This window comes from Syngnathoides biaculeatus, chromosome 15 (assembly GCF_019802595.1).
Source record: "Syngnathoides biaculeatus isolate LvHL_M chromosome 15, ASM1980259v1, whole genome shotgun sequence".
NCBI classification, from domain to species: Eukaryota; Metazoa; Chordata; class Actinopteri; order Syngnathiformes; family Syngnathidae; genus Syngnathoides; species Syngnathoides biaculeatus.
The window spans coordinates 1,420,584-1,443,211 of NC_084654.1; the positions used below are offsets into that span (position 1 = coordinate 1,420,584).

At 43.4% G+C, this 22,628-nt stretch overlaps 1 protein-coding gene across 11 annotated transcripts in view; it reads left to right on the forward strand.

The window, feature by feature from the left end:
* Positions 1 to 22,628, forward strand: part of dicer1 (dicer 1, ribonuclease type III) — a 266,759-nt gene that overhangs the window by 110,577 nt on the left and 133,554 nt on the right. For 10 of the 11 annotated variants that reach the window (XR_009798317.1, XM_061842862.1, XM_061842866.1 and 7 more), the window contains 5 exons: positions 246 to 400; positions 524 to 656; positions 4,886 to 4,961; positions 5,041 to 5,180; positions 16,513 to 16,692. Coding sequence is in view for 10 of the 11 variants with exons in the window: in XM_061842862.1 (XP_061698846.1) it covers positions 246 to 400; positions 524 to 656; positions 4,886 to 4,961; positions 5,041 to 5,180; positions 16,513 to 16,692 (684 nt within the window). In the remaining variant the exon portion in view is untranslated. Of the gene's footprint in view, positions 1 to 245; positions 401 to 523; positions 657 to 735; positions 855 to 4,885; positions 4,962 to 5,040; positions 5,181 to 16,512; positions 16,693 to 22,628 lie in introns of those variants that run through there. The other variant, XM_061842870.1, reaches the window with a different exon arrangement.

Consider the following 22,628-nt stretch of genomic DNA (forward strand, 5'->3'; position numbering starts at 1 on the left):
ATCACCTTTTTAAATAAATACCCTGACTACCAACCATATAGTAACATTTTGGCCATGTAAACCCATCCATCACGATAAAGCGACATTTCCTATTGAGTGTTGTTGCAATAAATCATGCTCTTTCATCTTTCTCTGTTCTCTTCATTTTCTGCTTGAACTCCATCAATCTGCAATTTTTCCAAGTCCAGATCCATAAAACTCTAAAAGGGGAAACTAAAATGATGTTTATTTTTTCTTCTGACCAGATATTGAGAAACAAGTGTTCCAAATCCGTGGAGGTTGGTGAGTTTGAACGAGAGCAAGTTTTGGATGATGACAACATCCTTCCTCCATATGTTCTTCAATCTGAGGATGGAGGTCCCCGGGTCACCATAAATACGGCCATTGGACACATTAACAGGTTCTGTGGTTGCATTTTTTGGTTAATTTGTTGTAAAAAATAATGTTTTTCAATTTTTAATATTTTTAATAATTTTAGTTCAAAATAAATATATATTTTCTTTATTTTTGCGTAATTGCTCAGGTATTGTGCTCGGCTGCCCAGTGACCCCTTCACCCACTTGGCTCCCAAGTGTAAAACAATGGAGACGCAGGATGGAAGATTCCAGTCAACACTTTATTTACCCATAAACTCCCCGCTGAGAGTTCCTGTCAAGGTGTGGAACAAGCCACAGTATTTAAATCTGATTTATCTTTTATCTGAAAAAAATATATATATTGTCATGTGTGTCTTAGTCGCATCACAGTGTTAGCTGCAATGTTGGTGTACAGTATAGCGTGAAACAGCCATGCTAAAAGTGACCAGCTGAGGGACCAATGTGGACAGGCTCATAAGATTAGCGGTCCTTATTACGGTAAAATACAACCCTTCACACAACAATACCTTTGTGGTGGGGTGTTTTCCACTGTGCACAGGGAGTAGGTGACGATGCTTTCCATGGTGGCGCAGTAAACAGACAAGCTGTTTCTGGCTGATGTTGTTATTATCCTGAGGATGCTCAGAAAGTAGTCTTTTTTTGTGCCTTCTGAGCCAAGTGAAGTGTTCTTATTCCAGATTAGCTTCTCCTTTATGTTTGACTCCCAGGAAGCAGACGTCACTGACCCTTTCCATACAAATAGCACCAATGAAAATGGGCTTAATATTCTTTTTGTTTTTAATGAAATCTATGATGAGTTCCTTTGTTATGGGTGTGTTCACGAGCAGGTTATTGTCTTGAAACCACATGGTCACCTGATGCACCTCATATAGCTCCTTCTGAGCTTCTTTCTACTTTTCCTCTAGCAACCTCAAGCCAAATAATCCTCTGTGGTACAATTTCTAGGCATGAAACTATACTGTTGCTCGCAGATATTTTTCGTCTATTCTGAGTCTAGCCTCCAAGACTCTTTCCCATAACGTCATTGTGTGGCTCATCTTTAGTACTGTATAGCAGTCAATGTGATTTAAATGTTGAAGTTGAAAACTTTTCCCCTCTACATGCTTTAGGAAGATATAGATCATCTACTGCTAGCTTTCATCAATGGATTGACAATAGATACTGCCCTACCATCACGCTAGATTATAACAATACCTCATGATTACCGACAGGGATGTTTATTCCTGTGTATCGCTAGTTTGTTGTCACTAACGCAGGCCAATGCATTTAACTTTTCTTCAGATTACATTTGTCAGATCATATCTTACAGTGAAGAAAATAAGTATTATAAGTACACCCTGCTATATTGAAAGTTCTCCTAATTAGAAATCATGGATGCGTCTGAAAGTTTCATCGGAGGTCCATCTCCACTGTGAGAAAGGGAATCCAAAGAAGAAGAATCCAGAAATCACAATGTATTATTTTTTTAAACAATGTATTTGCGTGATACAGCTACAAATAAGTATTTGAACATCTATCAGCTAGAATTCTGACCCTCAAAGACCTGTTAGTCTGCCTTTAAAAGTCCACCTACACTCCATGTATTATCCTGAATCAGATGCACCTCTTTGAGATCGTTAGCTGCATAAAGACACCTGTCCACCCCATTCAATCACTAAAACTCAAACTTGTAACATGGCCAAGACCAAAGGGCTGTCCAAAGACACCAGAGACACAATTGTACAATCCCACACAGGTGGAAATGGCTTCGGAGAAATTGCCAAGCAGCTTGGTGAAAAAAGGTCCACTGTTGGAGCAATCATTACAAAATGGAAGAGGCTAAACGTAACAGTCAATTTCAATCAGAGTGGAGCCCTATGCACGATATCACTTCATGGGGTCTCACTGATCCTTAGAAAGGTGAGGAATCAGCCCAGGACTACATGACAGGTCTTGATGAATGACCTGAAAAGAGCTGGGACCACCGTTTCCAAGGTGAGTGTTGGTAATACTCTAAGACGTCATGGTTTGAAATTATGCATGGCACAGAAGGTTCCCCTGCTTAAACCAGCACATGTCAAAGCCCGTCTTAGGTTTGCCAGTGACCAATTTGAATGACACAGAGAAGTCATGGGAGTACGTTTTGTGGTCAGATGAGACCAAAATTTAACTTTTTGGTCATAATTCCACTAACTGTGTTTGAGGTGGTGGTAGAACTTGCAATATAGCAGGGTGTTCAAATACTCATTTTCTTCACTGTATCTTATGGTATTAGGAAACAACTACATACTCTGGTATCACAACTCAGTAAGATTTTTTAAGGTCTCGAGATTCCTTCCCTAATCACACCCACAACTTTATATCTGCGGGCATTACTGACCACACCCATACATTTTTCAAATATGAGTGACTGCAATAGTTCCCACAACTCAGCAAATCGCCTTTGTTCTTAAAAATGGGAACTAGCACACTTTTCCTCCATTCTTCAGGCATGTTCTCACCCGCTAGTATTTTGTTGAATAAGTTGGTCAAAAACCCCACAGCCACCTCTCCAAATTGCTTTCATACCGTACCACCATATGTCATCAGGACGAACCATTTGCATTTTTCAATCTTTTGAGTGCCTTTTTAACCCTTTTTCCCTCTTACTAAATATTGCCACTTCCTGGTCCATCACATTTTCCTCTTCTACTCTTTCTTTTCTCTCATTTTCTTCATTCATCAACTTCTCAAAGTATTCTTTCCATCTATTTTGCACACTACTGGCACCAGTCAACACATTTCCATCTCGATGCTTAATCACCTTTACTTGCTCCAAATCCTTCCCATCTCAATCCCTCTGTCTGGCCAACCTGTAGAGCTCCTTTTCTCCTTCTTTCGTGTCCAACCTGGTGTACATGTCGTCATATGCCTCTTGTTTAGCCTTCGTCACCTCCATCTTTGCCCTTTGTAGCATCTCAATTTATTCCTTTCGCCTATCCTCAATCCTTTGTGTCCCACTTCTTCGCTATCTTCTTTCCTTGGATGATGTCCTGTATTTTGGGGTTCATCCACCAAGACTCCTCCCCTTTCCTAGCCGAAGACACACCAAGTACTCCCCTGTTTGTCTCTCTGATCACCTTCGCTGTAGTAGTCCATGTCTTACGGGAGGTCCTCCTTTCCATCAAGAGCCTGTCTCACCTCTTTCTGAAAGGGTGCACAACATTCTTCTCAGCTTCAACCACATAGTTCTCTGCTCTACCTTTGTCTTCTTAATCTTCATACCCACCACCAACGTCATCCTACACACCACCATCCTATGCTGTCGAGCTGCACTCTCCCATACCACTACTTTACAGTCAGTAATCTCCTTCAGATTACATCGTCTGCACAAACTATAATCCACCTGCATGCTTCTACCTCCGGTCTATTAGGTCACCCTATGTTCCTGCCTCTTCTGGAAAAGGGTTTTCACTAGTGCCATTTCCATCCTTTTTGCAACGTTCACCACCATCTGTCCGTCAAAGTTCCTTTCCTGGATGCTTTATTTACGCATCACTTCTTCATCACCCCTGTTTCCAACATTGCAATCTGCACCAATCACAACTCTCTCTGTGTCTGGGATGCTCAGAACTACTTCATCTAGTTCCTTCCAGAATTTCTGTTTCAACCCTAGGTCACATCCAACCTGTGGGGCATAGCCACGAATCACATTATACATAACACTCTTAATTTCAAGTTTCAGCCTCAACAATCGATCTCATACTCTTTTCACCTCCAAGACATTTTTAGCCAGCTCTTCCTTTAAAATAACTTCTACTCCATTTCTTTACTACCTTTTCACCTGAACTCCTGGATGCACAATATATCAACCTTTCTCCTTATCATGTCAACCAACTCCTGAGCTTTTTCTGTCATAGTCCCAAAATTTCACAGTCCCTACCCTCAGTTGTAAGGTCTGTGCATTCCTCTTCTTCTTCTTCGTCTTCAAACCACAGTAGCTGAATTTTTACCGACGCCCTGCAGGTTAACGGTGCTGGGGCCAGGCGTCGTTAACCCGGGCCACAACTGATCAGGAATGGGATTCTTTAGATGATCATATTTGTTTGACAAAGTTTTAAGCCGGAGGCCCTTCCTGACCAAACCCTCTGCATTTGATTATTTCCAAGTTTTACTTTTTTGACTTTTTCGTACCTTTTCATCTTCCTCTTCGGTGCGTCGGAGGAAGCTTTCACATCAGCACAGCGCTTCAGCGGCATTGTGAACATGAGGGGTTATCGCACAGACATTTAGCAGCATAGAAAATGGTGGAAAGTAAGAACAAAGGCGATGGTGAGACGGAAATTGCTTGGTGAGGCTTCGATGATGTACAGCCAATCAGCTGACAAGATAATTCCACAAATGCTTTCAATTGGTCGATGTCCTGTTGGGGACCAATCACGCACCTTTTATCAATGCGTCTTCCAGCAATTTGTCAAGATGGCTGTATTTTTCCAATTTGTTTTATATATATATATATAATTTTTTTTTCTGAAATTTGATTTTCACAGGGTCCAAAAATGAATTGTGCCAGATTGGCAGAGAAAGCAGTCGCACTACTTTGTTGTGAGAAACTCCATCAAATAGGTACAGTTTTGTAACAAAAATTCTCCTTCGTATGAGTATGTTATTTCTTTGTTTTATGCTTTGCTCCTCTCTTTCCAAGGTGAGCTGGATGATCATTTGATGCCAGTTGGGAAAGAGACGGTAAAGTATGAGGAAGAACTCGACCTTCATGATGAAGAAGAGACCAACGTTCCTGGCCGGCCTGGCTCGACAAAGAGGAGGCAGTGCTATCCAAAAACTGTGAGAACATTATTATGATGAACTCTAAGTCATATTGTGGACAATTTTGTTTCAAGAATGTGCCTCATAATAAATTTGCCAGCTTTTGAAATGTGGCCATAAGCACATGACATCCCCTGTATGGGGGCACATGGTATATGTATCCACTGGATAATGCAAGGCTCCATATTTTATCACCGAAACGGGATTGCCTTTTACGAATTGGTTACATCCATGGTGAACATATCTTATTATACGCTTATCCACTGACACATTCTGGATATGGCCTGACTTTTTAAGACTTGTTCACCTTGCTGAAGATTGGCCAAATCTTGAAAAAAGGATCATCTGTAATCTTTGTGTTGTACAGAAAATGTCGTGAGGCCATTATATCATCAAATTGATTTTTTTCCGGTGGAACGGTGGAGACCTCACTGTTCTGAGGACAGGGGTTCAAATGCAGCATCAGCGTGAGGCCACATGTATGCATACCTTTTTCATATTTCTCAACAATCTAATTTGGTTTTGATGGACAAAACAACTCTTGTCTTGTTCTCACTGGCACTGGCTATCAATTTCTTGGTCCCCACAGTTAAAAATGAGGAATAAATCCGCAAAGGAGTTGTACAGTGCGAGTGTGCGCGAGTGGATGACAATGGATTTGGTGACGAAGATACAGGAAGTTTGTCATGGGGAAAGACTGACGATTAAAAAAAATAGATAAATAACAATGGATGTCGCTCTTAACCAATGAAGGGATGTGAGGAAGATGCTACCGTGGTAGCCACTGGGCAAAGCTGCTCGATTGCGCCACACAAACCAAGAAACAGGATGTGCGTCATGACTAAAGATTGACTTCCCTCCCAGCCAGGAAGATGCTCTGGCTGTACCCAATGGGAGAGAAGCTCCATTGCTCTGCTTTCAAACCAAGCTAGAGTACAGGACGTTTAGTTCGATGGTGTTTTGGCAAAAAAAAAAATTCTGACACCATAAGCAAGGATACAATCTGGACTTTGTGCGTTATTACAAAAAAATAAAATTCTTTGCCAAGAGAAGAAGGTACAAGTCTCGTGAGTTGTCACCCCTTACACTAAAGATCAGACTAAAAGTTCTTTGGTTATATAAAAGTGAGACAGAAAGGAGAGAAAAAAAAGACAGAACAAGACTGTTATCTATGTCAGCTGTGTATACGTGGAGCCGGACAAACATCACATGAGGAACGGCCTGACCGGGAGAGCTAGAACCCGAAACAGGAAAAAAAAAACATGTCAAAGTTGATGGTAGAACTAATAATAGAACTGATTTTGGTATATATGTAAAACATAAATCTGCCAAGACAATGGAATCCAGTGCCTTTTTCCCCCCCTTTCGTATCCTCAATTTCTTTTGTAATTAGAGATAAACGTTTTCCGGGGAGGCTTTTCATAACCTGAATCTTTTGTTAATAGAAACTTTCATAAGAAGAGGTACCACTGTACATGGGGGGAGTGGGCAGTGGAGAGGCAGGAGGTGAGGTGGAAGAAAGGAAGAGGCAGTCGTGATGCAGCTGGAAGCATTTCCCTAACAGACAGGTTAGACAAGTCAGTGGGTGCCGCACATTTACACACCGCTGTAAGAGATGGCAGCAAGACAGCACAGAGGAGAATTGCAGCCCCGCACTCAAAAAGATTCACACCCAATCTCGAAGAGACAGCCCGGACACCTTGCGGAGGAAACTCCTTTTGCCCGCTTGTATCCGGGATCTTGTTCTTTTGGTCACGACCAATGACATAGAATAAAAACTCTCTCTGCACTCTTCATTGGTACCGCCATGGTCAATAGGCTGTGACTTCTGGTCAGAGCAAAAAGTATGGTAAACAAACATACATTGTTATAGAAAATGATGTGATAAATACAGTGCCTTGTGAAAGTATTCGCCCCGTCCTTGAACTTTTCAACCTTTCGCAACATTTCAGGGTTCAAACATCTTCTTTTCTTTTCGGCTTGTTCTGTTAGGGGTCGCTACAGCGTGTGTTCTTTCTCTATCTAAGCCCATCTCGTGCATCTTCTTCTCTAACACCCACTGTCCTCATGTCCTCCCTCACAATATCCATCAACCTTTTCTTTGGTCTTCCTCTCACTCTTTTGCCTGGCAGCTCCCTCCTCAGCACCCTTCTACCATCTAAATCTGCTCCCTCTAACCTTGTCTCCAAAACATCCAACTTTGGGTGTCTCTCTAATGAGCTTGTTTCTAATCCTATCCAACCTGTGCACTCCAAGCGAGAATTTCGGCATCTTCATTTCTGCCACCTCCAGTTCTGCTTCCTGTTGTTTCTTCAGTGCTACCGTCTCTAATCCGTACATCATGGACGGCCTCACCACTGTTTTATCAACTAAGCCCATCTCGTGCATCTTCTTCTCTAACACCCACTGTCCTCATGACCTCCCTCACAATATCCATGAACCTTTTCTTTGCTGTTCCTCTCACTCTTTTGCCTGGCAGCTCCATCCTCAGCACCCTTCTACCAATATACTCACTCTCTCATCTCTGAACATGTCCAAACCATCTAAATCTGCTCCCTCTAACCTTGTCTCCAAAACATCCAACTTTGGGTGTCCCTCGAATGAGCTTGTTTCTAATCCTATCCAACCTTTGGACTCCAAGCGAGAATTTCAGCATCTTCATTTCTGCCACCTCCAGTTCTGCTTCCTGTTGTTTCTTCAGTGCCACCGTCTCTAATCCGTACATCATGACTGGCCTCACCACTGTTTTATCAACTTTGCCCTTCATCCTAGCGGAGACTCTTCTGTGACATAGAACACCAGACAACTGTTCCACCCCGCTTGGACCTGTTTCTTCACTTCTTTACCGCACTCTCCATTGCTCTGTATTGTTGACCCCAAGTATTTGAAGTTATCCACACTCGCTATCACTTCTCCCTGGAGCTACACTCCTCCTCCTCCCCTCCTCACATTCATGCACATATATTCTGTTTTACTTCGGCTAATTTTCATTCCTCTCCTTTCCAGTGCGTGCCTCTATCTTTCTAAGTGTTCTTCCGCCTGCTCCCTGTCATAGTCCAAGGGGATTCCAGTCCAACCTCATCTGTGAGCCTATTCATTACTACCGCAAACAGGAAGGGGCTCAGCGCAGATCCCTGATGCAGTCGCACCTCCACCTTAAATTCTTCTGACACACCAACAGCACACCTCACCACTGTTCTGCTGCCCTCATACATGTCCTGTACTATTCTAACAAATTTCTCCGCTACACCAGACTTGCGCATGCAGTACCAAAGTTTCTCTCTTGGTACTCTGTCATAGGCTTTCTCTAAGTGCTCTGTGTTCAGGAGCAGGTTCTTGTCTTGAAACCGCATGGTCAGCTGATGCACCTCATATAGCTAATTCTGAACTTCTCTGTACTTTTCCACAAGCATCCTCAAGGCAAATAATGCACCTGTGGTACTCTTTCGAGGCATGAAACTACTATTGCTCGCAGATACTTACTTCTGAGTCGAGCCTCCATTACTCTTTCCCATAACTTCATCGTGTGGCTCATCATCTTTATTCCTCCATAGTTTCCACAGCTCTGAACATCACCTTTGTTCCTAAAAATGGGGACTCGCACACTTTTCTGGCATTCTTCTGGCATCTTCTTCTCTCCTGCTAGTATTCTATTGAACAAGTTGGTCAAAAACTCCACAGCCACCTCTCCAAATTGATTCCATACTTCCACTGGTATGTCATCAGGCCAACTGTCTTTCCATTTTTCATTCTGTTCAGTGCCTTTCTAACTTCCCCCTTACTAATCACTGCCACTTCCTGGTCATTCACGCTTGCCTCTTCAATTCTACCTTCTCTTCCACTCTTTATTCATTAACTTCTCAAAGTACTCTTTCCATCGAACACTCTACTGGCACCAGTCAACATATTTCCATCGCTATCCTTAATCCGCTTTACTTGCTGCACATCCTTCCCATCTCTATCCCTCTGTCTGACCAACCTGTCGATCCTTTTCTCCCACTTTCGTATCCAACTTGGTGTACGTGTCGTCACATGCCTCTTGTTTTGTCTTCGCCACCTCTATCCTTGCCCTACATCGCATCTCAATGTCTTCCTTCCGCCTCTCCTCAGTCCTCTCCATGTCCCACTTCTTTTTCACTAATTTCTTTCCTTGGATGACTTCCTGTATTTTGGGGTTCCACCACCAAGTCTCCTCCCCTGTACCAGAAGGCACCCCAAGTACTCCCCTGCCTGCATCTCTTGAGTACATTGGCAGTAGTATTCCAGTCTTCCGGGAGTTCTTCCTGTCCATCTGGAACCTGTCTCACCCTTTTCCGAAAGGCCACACGACATTCTTCCTTCCTCAATTTCCACCACCTTATTGTCTGCTCTACCTTTAACTTCTTAATCTTCCTACCCGCTACCAGAACATTCAAAGTCCTACACACCACCATCCTATGCTGTCAAGCTCCACTCTCCCCCACCACTACCTTACAGTCGGTAACCTCCTTCAGATTACACAGTCTGCACAAAATATAATCCACCTGCGTGCTCCTACCTCTGCTCTTGTAGGTCACTCTATGTTCCTGTCTCTTCTGGAAATAACTGTTCACTGCCAATTCCATCCTTTTTCCAACATCCACCACATTCTGATCCTCAAAGTTCCTTTGCTGAATGCCGTACTTACCCATCACTTCTTCCTCGCCCCTGTTTCCTTCCCCAACATGTCTATTGAAATCTGCACCAATCACAACTCTCTCTCTCTCTATCTCTGGGATGCTCAGGACTACTTCGTCTAGTTCTTTCTAAAATTTCTCTTTCGACTCAAGGTCACATCTTACTTGTGGGGCATAGCTGCTAATCACATTATACACAATACCCTTAATTTCAAATTTCAGCCTCATCACTCGATCTGATACTCTTCTAATCTCCAAGACATTCTTAGCTAACTCTTCCTTTAAAATAATCCCTACTCCATTTCTCTTCCCATCTACTCCATTGTAAAAAAAAAAAAAAAAAATTAAACCCTGCTCCCAAGCTTCTAGCCTTACTCCCTTTCCACTTGCTCTCTTGGATGCACAACATATCAAATTTTCTCCTAATCATCATATCAACTACTGAGCTTTTCCTGTCATAGTCCCAACACTCAATGTCCCTACACACAGTTGTAGGGACTGTGCATGCCTCTTCTTCTTCTGCCGACTAAGTCGCTTTCCTCCTCATTTTTGTCTTGGACCAACATTACCTGAATTTCTACCCACGCCTTGCAGATTAACAGTGCCGGGGGCGACCTATATCTGTTATGGCAGTCATTTGATGAATGCTCATATATGTTTGGCACAGTTTTACCCCGGATGCCCTTCCTGCCGCAACCCTCTGCATTTATCCCGGGCTTGGGACTGGCCTACAGGATGCACAGGAATTGTGAACCCCTTCGGGCTGCAGATGGACAAAAACAAGCAATCAAATAAAGTCAGCACATAAGATACACAATTCATACACAACCTAGTCTATATTAAAGTTAAAATCATATAAAAGCAATCAAATATACAAGGTCAACACATAAGATACACAATTTACATACTACTTAATCTATGTTAAAGTTTAAGTTTCAGATAAAAGCTATCAAATAAACACAGTAAGCAGATAAACTACACAAATGACATACTACCTGTGTGAAAATATAATGGATATGATGAGTCTAAGGATATGTGGATGTAAGGGATTAGGTAAGGTTGTTAGCGCGCTAGGCTAACTTGGGCCAAGCAGCTTCAACTCGAACTATATGGTTTGTATTAGGGTACTAACATAAGACTTGTTAAATTTCCTATAAGTCCTCATTTCCCACGTTGTATCCGTTGTTTAGGTCATAAACGTTATGAAGTTACTCACATTCGATGTTTCTTCAACAGCACGGTTTGATCGCAAATGCTACTCGCTGTTAGCCAGCTAAGATAAGGTGGTCTGGGCCTATAAGCAAGTTTAAATTGGTATAAGCAAGTAAGGAAGTACTAAGTACTCACGGTCCTCGTTGTATACGAAACATAGGTTTTGCAGGTCATGTAAGTACTCACTCTTCATGTTTACCTCCTCAGCAAATAATTTATTACATACGTCACTTGATGTTCCCGAGCTAGGCTAGGCTAGGCCACGCAGCTTCAATGCAAACGAATACGGCTCCAATTTGGGTACTAAGATTATACAGATTATTTTAGTCCACTGAAGTCGTCACCAGGGGTGTCCCACGTCGAGTACTCATTTAGTCCAAATTCAGCAGGATTTATTTATTGATCAGTCGTGCAGTTCCTTGATCTGTTGTCACCAGTTCGGGAACCGGAAACCGACTTCAATTCCAATTTCAGGCTTCAAACATCAAGAGAAAAAATATATATTTTTTTGTGTTAAGAATCAGAAACAAGTGGGACACAATCATGAAATGGAACATTTATTTTTATATTTTTTAGGACAAAATCTGAAGAGTGGAGCGTGCAATATTATTCAGCCCCTTTATTTTCAGTGCAGCAAACTCACTCCACAAGTTTGGTAAGGATCTCTGAATGATCCAATATTGACTGATGACTATAAATAGAATCCACGTGTATGTGATCAAGTCTCCATATAAATGCACATGCTCTGTGTTCGTCTCGGGGTTCTGTTTAAAGTGCAGAGACCATCACCAAAAAGATTTCCCAAGCTTTAATCATCACAAGGAGCACTGTGCAAGCAATCATATTGACATGGAAGGAGTATCCGATCACTGCAAATCTATCAAGACCCGGCCGTCCCTCTAAACCTTCACCTCGAACAAGGAGAAGACTGATCAGAGATGCAGCCAAGAGGCCCATGATCACTTTGGATGAACTGCAGAGATCTACAGCTGAGGTGGGAGTGTCTGTCCGTAGGAGAACAATCAGTCGTACACTGCACAAATCTGGCCTGTATGGAAAAGTAGCAAAAAGAAAGCCATTTCTCAAAGATATTCATAAAAAGTCTCATTTAATGTTTGCGACAAGCGACCTGGGAGACACACCAAACATGTGGTAGAAGGTGCTCTGGTCAGATAAAATCAATATCAAACCTTTTGGCCACAATGCAAAATGTTATGTTTGCCGTAAAAGCAACACAGCTGATCAACCTGAACACACCATCCCCACTGTCAAACATGGTGGTGGTAGCTTCGTGGTTGGGGCCTGCTTTTCTTCACCAGCAACAGGGAAGATGGTTAAAACTGATGGGAAGCTGAACGGAGCCAAGTACAGGACCATTCTGGAAGAAAACCTGTAGGAGTCTGCAAAGACCTGAGACTGGGACGGAGATTTATCTTCCAACAGGACAATGAGCCAAAACATAACCCCAAATCTACAATGGAACGGTTCACAAATAAACATATCCAGGTGTTAAATTACCTATTTCAAAGTCCAGTCCTAAAGGCAATCGAGAATCTGTGGGCACAACTAGAGACTGCTGTTCACAAACGCTGAATGAATGGAGCCACATACAAGACCATTCTGGAAGAAAATCTGTTGGAGTCTGCAGAAGACCTCAGACTGGGACGGAGATTTATCTTCCAACAGGACCCAAAACATAAAGCCAAATCTACAATGGAATGGTTCACAAATAAAGGTATCCAGGTGTTAGAATGGCCAAGTCAAAGACCAGACCTGAATCCAATCGAGAATCTGTAGGCACAGCTGAAGACTGCTGTTCACAAACGCTCTCCATCCAAACACACTGAGGTCAAGCTGTTTTGCAAGGAAGAATGGGCAAGAATTTGAGTCTCTCGATGTGCAAAACTGATAGAGATATACCCCAAACGACTTGCATCTGTAATTGCAGCAAAAGGTGGCACTACAAAGTATTAATGCAAGGGGGCCGAATAATATTGCAGGCCCCACTTTTCAAGTTTTAATTTTTTAAAAAAAGTTTAAAATATCCAATAAATTTCATTCCACTTCACGATTGTGTCCCACTTGTTGATTCTTGACAAAAAAAATGCATTTATATCTTTGTTTGAAGCCTTAAATTTGGGGAAAGGTTAAAATGTTCGAGGGGGCCGAATACTTTCACAAGGCACTGTATATAATAATTGTGAAGGTTAAGCTGAAACACACTTACTGGTAAAAAGTTACTTTGCCTCCACGGTTTTGACAGCCAAGAGCGCAACAAAAAGCTAAACCTAACTTATGACAATTAAATCGATATATTTCACAATGTACAATTGTAAGGATGTCAAAGGATGTGAACTTTCATGTGAAATAGTACCCAAAGCAATGTTTTGCTCTGACTGGGAGTTGACCACGTGAAAGGGGCTTTTGCACAGTCCAGTTTTTAATTCTACGTCACTGGTTCCGACCCACTGCTCATGACCATAGGTGAGGGTAAGAATGCAGATCGACCGATAAATTGGGAGATTTTCCTTTTGGCTTTGCTCCATAACTGGTCGATACAAAATAAGTCCACATCACTGCAGATGTTGCACCAATCCGCCTGTCGATCTCCTGTTCCAATCTTCCCTCATTCATGAACAAGAACGCAAGATACTTAAACTCCTCCACTTGTGGCAGGATCTCATCCCCGACTTGTGGAGGGCACGCCACCCTTTTCCGTTTTCGGACCATGGTCTCAGATTTAAAGGTGCTGATTCTAATCCAAGCCGATCCACACTCTACTGTGAAGTGCTTCAGTGAGCATTGAAGATCACTGCCTGATAAAGCCAACAGAACACAATCATATGCAAAAAAAGAGAGCCACAAAACCGGACCCCATCTGCTGCGGCAAAACTTTTTGTCCATAAAAATTCTGAACAGAATCAGTGACGAAGAGGACCTTTGGCAGAATACAACCCTCACCTAAACGAAGATGAAAACAACACTGCGTCTCCTGAATCTACGATTTGTTGTCTCGATGGATCCTCCTCTCAACCACCCCTGAATAGAACTTACCAGGTAGCCTGAGGAGTGTGAGCTCCCTGGACTTGGAACACACGCTCCGGTCCCCCTTCAGGTTTGTCAATCCAGAGGCACTGTCCCCGTTTCCATGCGATGTTGCAGAGGCGTGGTAACCAGGACAGGCCCACAACATCCAGAGCCTTTAGGAACTCTGGTGCAAATCTAATCCACCCCTGGGGCCTTGCTACTGAGGAGCTTTTTAACCACCTCCGTGACCTCGTCCCCAGAGATGAAAGAGCCCACCTCAGATAACCCAGATTCTTCTTCCTCATAGGAAGGCAGGTCTGTGCAATTGAGGTTGTCTTCAAAGTACTCTCCCACTGATTCACAATGTCCCGAGTCAGTATCGCTGCATCCCTACGAAAGACAGTGGTGATGGTGCACTGCTTCCCCTTCATGAGATGCCGGATGGTGGACAAGAATTTCCTCAAAGCAGTCTTTTCCCACACCTCACCAAAGTCCTCCCATGCCCGAGGTTTTGCTTCAGCGACCACCACAGCTGCATTCCGCGTGACCAGTCGGTACCCATTAGCTACCTCGTGGGTCCCGCAAACCAGATAGGATATCTTTTTCATCTTGACGGGATCCTTCTCCGAGTGCGTGGCTCGTGGCCACAACACCAAGTGCCCACCTTATGACCATAGCTCCGGTCGGCTGCCTCAACAATGGAGGTGTGGAACATCGTGTCACCCGCCTCCCCGAAAACATGAGCAAAGTACTGTCGAAGTTGGTAGTTGAACCACCTTCTGACATGGGATTCTGCCAGATGTTCCCACCAGACCCTGACAAAACATTTGGGCCTGCTAGGTCGGCATTTTCCTCAACCATCGAAACCAAGTCACCACCAGGTAGTGATCAGTCGACAGCTCCGCCCCTCTCATGTGTCCAAGACATGTTGTCCCAAGTCCAATGACCACAAAGTCGATGATCAGACTGCCCCGATCAGATCGCCAGAGTGCCTGCCTTTGGCCTCTGCCCAGCACACAGTGCACCCAACCCCTATGGCCCCACCCACTTGTGGTGAATCTATGGAATAGTTGGACCTTTGTTACCCTTTTGGGCTTTGCCTGGCCATGCCCTACAGGTTCAAGCACTTGGCCTTGAGCCCCACCTCCAAACGTTGCTCCAGAGGTCACCCCCGGTTACCCGCGTCTAGGCAAGGGAAATCTCAATCTATCCATTTTTTTCAACATAGGGGTCTTTTCTCCATGGTTTGTCTGCTCCTTTACATTGGACCTGTTTGGCATTATTGACCCGAACAGGGGCATGAAGCCCCAGACAACTTAGCTTCTAAGAACATTGGGACACAGAACTCCCTCGACCACGGTAAGGTGACGGCTTCCAGGAGGCGTAGGTTAAACGTATGGAAATCATTGTATCCTGTTTCTATTTAACACATCCCAAATTCATTGGAATTGGGTTTGTACTTGTATGTTTCAGTAGTTGTCCTTATTTAAGGGGTTCATATGTGTGAGAGAGACAGAGAGTGAGAGAGAGAAAACTTTTCAATCTTGTATATGAGCAAAAAATAAAGTGTGCAGTTGTATGGAAGGTAATCTTGAATTATGTCCCTTACAACATCACATACATTGTTACCTCTTACGAAATTAATCCATTCCGGAGGTCGTTTCGTAATCTGAATTTTTTTGTCAATAGAAGCGCATTTTACATGTAAATAGCGCAATCCGTTCCAAGCCTCCCGCCAAAATTAAGAATTCAAAATACATAATGTAAACAATAATTAAAAACAATGCGTTGATTTACTTTTGGCGTTGGGCGACTTATGCGAAGAGAACGGTGAGTGACAAGTAAAAGGCATTGTGGGGGACGGAGCCAGGAGGCAAACTTTGACAGCTGATAGAATACATCAGTATAAACGTACGCGTCCACAGAACTTAATTCCACTAAGGTTTCATGAGGCCCAAGGTGAAGAAAGATGGATAAATTTGCAAAAAACACAAATGGAAAAGTTGTACTTTTCCCATGTACATTACCTTGTGATGGCACCATCGTGATTCAATGACAGTCGAGTGTCCAAGAGAGCAGCGCTATTGTGCCACACAAACCAAGATACAGGAAGTGAATCATGGGTAAAGAATGACGTCCATCCGAGCCAATGGGAAGCTAGCAAAATGCTCTGGCAATATCCAATGGGAGAGCAGTTCTATTATGCCACACAAACCAAGATATAGGATGTTTACATTCAGTAGAATTTGGGGAATCCAGCGCCCATTTTCTCCTTTCATATCCTGAATTTCCTTTGGACTAGAGACAATATTTATCTGAGGAGGCATTTGACGTTTGTAAGTCGAGGTACCTCTCCGCTGTATACTTTCCAACAAATTGTCTGATGATCGCCCTGTAGGGATTGTTCTCTTGTTCATCTAATTGTAAATTCTCTCTTCCTTCTGTTTGATCTTCAGATTCCAGAGTGTCTCCAGGACAGTTATGCTATACCAGAGCATACCTACTACCTATATGTCATAGGGATGGTCCTCACCACGCCCCTACCGGATGAGCTCAACTTTCGCCGACGGAAGCTTTACCCACCAGAAGACAGCACTCGGTGTTTTGGCATCCTGACAGCCAAACCCATACCGCGCGTATGTTGAAATTTAATACCTCTAGTCTTCATTTTTTATTAAATAAAGTAAGATTTTTTTTTTTTTTTTTTACTTTGCATTTAACCTAATATGACAGCCAACTGACTTCAGCACATATCGTTAGCCTTTTGCTTATTTATGTCTGAATTACGTTTTATGATCGTGACCCAAAAAAAAAACAACTGAAATATTGTCTAAATTGTGGTATTAGTTTTTCTGTGACCTGTCAAAGAATTGTTTAATGCTTCATCGTGACCCACTTCCAAAGCTACGAATTAGAATTTGGACTGTTCACCTGGGTGCACGAACAATTTAGGGTGTAGTCTGCCTTTCGCCTAATGTTAGCTGGAATAGGCACCGGCTCTGCAGCTACCCTTGTGAGGATAAGCGGCTTGGACAATGGACGTACACGGACACTTGAGTGCAATTTTGCTCTCTAATTGGCATTTCACTACCCATGTGAAATCTTTTATTTTCCTCCTTTTTTCCCCTTATTATATTTTATAATTTTATCAGATAACGTTTATTGGTCCCATAATGAGGACATATGCATCCTTAAGCAATAATTTTGCTTACAGGAATTGCGGTTACAGGAAACATTAAAAAAAAAAAATTGCTAGCAAAGAGGAAAAAGAAAATTAGCCTACCTTTTATGTTCTTAAGCACATCAAAACAATGCAACAGAGATGATCCTGCATGAAGTGCAGATGGAGTTTTATGCAGTGCTGCACAAACCGCTATGTCCGGTGTTAGCGCTGCCAGCCATGACTCCGAAAGTCCTTCTCACTAGCAAAGATAGGTTAATACAGTGTTCCCCCGTTATTCCTGGAGTAACGTTTCTTATATCCCCGCGAATAATGGATGCAGTATGAATATACCTATGTATGATATGTAACATATTTTTGCAAATATAGGTTTCACTTCAAAGTGTTAATTTTTCTCCAAATGGACAACATAGCGTCTATACACAATTCTTGTGACTTGTCCAATGAAGTACACTTGAACACACTGGTTACACTGTTTGCATCCATGCCAGCACGTGTTTTAGTGTAGATGTAAGCTACCATATGATGGATGACTCGAGAAATAATTGGCGTAAAACATGCTCTTTTAAATAATATTTACCTCCTCCCAGCATGCATGCTAAGAATGTAACTAGTGTGTTTAAGTGTACTTTGTTGGACCATGGACACAAGAACATAAGAACATTTACAAATGTTTTAACTCTGTGTACATAAGGTCCGCCACATTGTAAGGCACCATGTCTAATGTGGTGCCTCGTCTATTTAGAAGAGAATTGAAGACCTCTACGACTGAAAATGCGGTACATTAAAAAAAAAAAAAAACCTGCAAGAAAAATCTGTGAATATGTGGGGACGTGAACGGTGAACTGCGAATGGGAAAGGGAACACTGTAATCTGAGTTGAAGAGCCTCAAAGTCTCACACGTCATTTCAGTCTCTGTCAATATATTTTCATCTTGAGTTACCGCTGAAGTTTTGCTGTTCTCCATACGTAGCAGTCCAGCCTTTTAATCTCTTAGTGATAGTAGATACTAGAAACCATCAAAGTCTGCTCTCTTGAACCTTCTCTCCAAAACATCCAACTTTGCCTGCCCCTCCAATTAGGTCATTTCTAATCCTATCCAACCTGGTCACTCCTAACGAGAACATCAACATCTTCATTTCTGCCACCTCCACCTCTGCTTTCTGTTTTTTCTATAGTGCCACTGACTGTAACCCCTACATCATGGCCAGCCTCACCGCGGTTTTATAAACTTTGCCCTTCATCCTATCAGAGACTCTTCTGTCACATATAACACCGGACACCTTCGGCCAGCTGTTCCAACCTGCTTGGACTGATTTCTTCACTTCCTTACCACACTCACCATTGCTCTGGATTGTTGACTCCAAGTATTTGAAGTCGTCCACCCTCGCTATCTCTTCTCCCTGGAGCCTCACTCTTCCCCCTCCACCCTTCTCATTCACGCACATATATTCTGTTTTACTTAGGCTATTCTTCATTCCTCTCCTTTCCAGTTCATGCCTCCATCTTTCTAATTATTCCTCCACCTGCTCCCTGCTTTCACTGCATATCACAATATCATCTGTGAACACCATGGTCCAAGCGGATTCCAGTATAACCTCATCTGTCAGCCCATCTATGACCACAGCAAACAAGAAGGGGTTCACAGCTGATCCCTGATGCAGTCGCACCTCCACTTTAAGTTCTTCTGTCACACCTACAGCACACTCACCACATTTCTGCTGCCCTCATACATGTCCTGTACTACTATTTCTCCGGCACACCAGACTTACGCATGCATTAGCACAGTTCCTCTCTGAGTCCACCAAATCAGAACTCCTCTATGCCTCCCCTGTGACTAGAAATTCTGTGGCTCAAGCACAGTTGTCATCTTTTGAAGTTCTAGTTGATGGAGTTGATATGACTAAAGTGTGCTTCTGTTGGTCAAACGCAGCAAAAACCATCACTTCATTCTTCATTGGACCAGAGATCATGATTTTCATCCATGTTAACCTATTATTTTTTTCTGATTCAGGTCAGTTGATCAAATTTAGTTTGTCAAACTCCTAGAACTCGTGCTGTGACTGCTTGCACTAACAGCTCTGGGTGTTTCTGTTCTTGCTCAGACATGTTTTGCATTAAGATGATACAGGAGGGTTGAAGTGTGCTGATGGTACAGAAAATGTTTTTTGCGTTACCTGCACAAATCACATTTTTAATGCAGCTTCGATTGGGAAGTTTTTTTGTAATTGAATTTCCTTCTCAACATTTCTTCATCTGATTCCTCCATTGTGTAAGCGGTTGGCCACGGAAATATGGTTAGCCCACAGGAACAGTATGTATAGGTAAATACACTCCCATTTTAGGCATTTGGAGACACTGACGCTAAACTAAGGAGTTTAAAGTTGTTAGCGCATTGTATGTGTGTTTTAATCAGCTTTATTTTGTCAAGTATGTAAAAAACAACAAATTCATCTCTGGTACTTGGAGCTGCTCTAGTGTAGTATGGCAACAATTGACAAAATACTTTTGAGACAAAAATACATTGTGAACAGTGACTGGGAAATCAAAGGTTGGTAGGAAAGTGACAATGATGGGAGTTTTTTTTTTGTACAGTTTTGCAAAAAAGATGCAGAGTCCTCTAGAAATTAGATCAGTTTGAATGACTAATAAAGCTATAGTCTGGTGGAATGACCATCACACAAAGGGCGAGACTTCAAGAAATGTATTCAGTTTAAAGTGACTAGTAGTGCGGTAATCTTGAACAATGGCGGTTGTGCAAAGGTTGCAGACAATCAATTGTGAAAGTGGTGCAAATGCTTCTCTAGCACAGTGGCCAGTATTGGTCGAAATCACATTTGGAAAATGTGCAATGTGGTGAGTCTATGTGTGATTGCACAACCGAAACGTGACCACAGATGACAAAAAACTGGCAGCAGGTTGCAATTGAAATGTAAGTTAGCTGTTAAAGAGGTTAATTTCAAGAGCAAAGAAGCTGTTGGAATGTCTGATAGTTGTAGTTTGCGTTGTTTGATAACGCCTACCCTAGGGAAGGAACTGGAAGAGCTGGTAACCAGGATGCGGAGCTTCTTGTCTTAGTTCTGACAACGTGCAAGTTCTCGAGAGTGAATTCGGTGGTACCAACAATATTTTCAGTAGTTTTGATTGTCCATTTAAGGCAGAGTTTGTCCATTTTTGCAACAGCACCAACCCAGACTTTCATGGACGAAGACAGTACTGATTTGATGACTACTGTGTGGAACTCCCTCAACAGCTCTTTGCAGGAGGCCGTGCTTCCTCAGAAGCATCAGGAAGTACATCTTCTGCCAGGACTTTTTGAGGATGGAGTTTATATTAGTGTCCCACTTCAGGTCCTGAGAAACTGTAATTTCCAAGGAACTTTAAGGTCTCAATGGTTGACACAAGATAGTTGGACAGCGTCAGAGGCAGCTGTGGTGAAGGATGCCTTCTGAAGTCCACAATCATCTCAACGCCAGATTGTGTTGACCACACCAAAGCCCCAGTCTCACCACTTCCTGTCGATATCCAGACTCATTACCGTCTTTGATGAGGCCAATGACCTGATGACGGTTGACGCAAGGCAGTGGGACAGTGTGAGGGCCAGGTGTGGCAAATGGTCCCTCCTGAAGTCTACGATCCTACAGTCTTTAGGGTATTCAGTTCCAAGTTGTCGGCACCACCAAAGCTATAGCATCTCCACTTCTTGTCAATACCTAGATTTCTCGGTTTTTGATGAGGCCGATGACTACGGTGTCATCTGCAAACTTCAGGAATTTGAAAGCTGGGTACGTTGAGGTGCAGTTGTTGAAATAGAGAAAGGACGGTTGCCTCAAAGGCCGAACAATTGCGACAAAGGAATGTGGGGTCCATTTTTTTTTTTACTGTATGTTGCTATTATTCAAATGTGTTGAATGCAGTCCTATGGGGGCACAAGCCAGTGCAATCTTTAGGCTGGTCCCAACCCCGAATAAATACAGAGGGTTGCGTCAGGAAGGGCATCCGGTGTAAAACTGTGCCAAACAAATATGACCGTTCATCTAAAGAATACCATACCAGATTGGTGGTGGTCTGGGTTAACAACGGCTGCCCCGGGCTCCGTTAGCCTGCAGGGCGTCGGAAGAAATTCAGCTACTGTAAGTCGAAGACAAAGAAGAGGAGGAAACTGGATTCGTCTGAGTATAGGGACTTTGAATGTTGGGACGATGACAAGAAAAGGTCAGGAGTTGGTTGACATGATGATTAGGAGAAAGGTTGATGTATTGTGCATTGAAGAGAGCAGGTGGAAAGTTAATAAGGCTCGAGGTTTAGGAGCAGGATTTGAATTATTTTACTATGGAGTAGACTGGAAGAGAAATGGAGTAGGAGTTATTTGAAAGTAAGAGCTGGCTGAGATTTTGGGGAACAACCTCTTTCCTTCAGACAGAGCATTGAAGATGGGTCGTGGCTGGGTCTTTCTACATGACAGTGACCCGAAGCACACAGCCAGGAAGGATTTCACGACGAATTTGCTTGTCAGCGGCAAATCCACACCGCCCCTGGGCGGTCAAAGACTAGTCAACCCTTTCCGGCACAGTTATGCGGCCTAGACATCAACAATTCTACGGCCATCGTTTTTTTGGCTGGCGGAGTGGCCTAGCCCGGCTGGCCTGCTCCGGATCCTGTTAATTATGTCGGGCAACGTCCATCCCAACCCGGGACCTTCAGACAACTGTTCAGTCTGCCGCCGCTATGTAAACCACAACTCCGTCTTGTTCATCGTGCCAAAACTGGATCCACCTGCACTGTTCCGGCCTGCCAAACCTTCGATCCTACTGCGACGACTACGTTGGTCCCTGCAACAACGCTGTGCCACCCATGCCACCACCGCCGCCACTGCCCAGCTCACAAACTGAGTTGTTCAACGTCTGTCAGATAAACATCAACGGCGTCAATGTCAAGAAAGCCGAACTCTCAGCCTTCCTGGCGGGCAAGGACATTCATGTCTGTGCCGTTCAAGAGACCAAGCTCACGGCAATCAGCGACTCCACCATCATCCGCTGCAACCGCTAACGAGGCGGAAAGGGCGGAGGCCTGCCGTTCCTGGTTCGAAACGACATCAGCTACCACCACATTTTGACGCCTTGACCGAAGCAGCCCGACAACCACCTTAAAGCGCAATCCACATCGCCGTCACCTCGGGAACATTGTCGATCACAATCCACAACATCTACGTGCCTCCTGGTCGAGCTGCACTGCAGGCTACACTGCGTCGCTCAGCCACCTGCTGACCAGTGACGACACGGATGTCGTCGGTGACATCAATGCACACTCGCCCCTGTGGCACAGCAACCTGCAGGAAGACGCCCGGGCCGCACACTCAATGACGAATTCGAACAATTGTCCTAGGGCGTC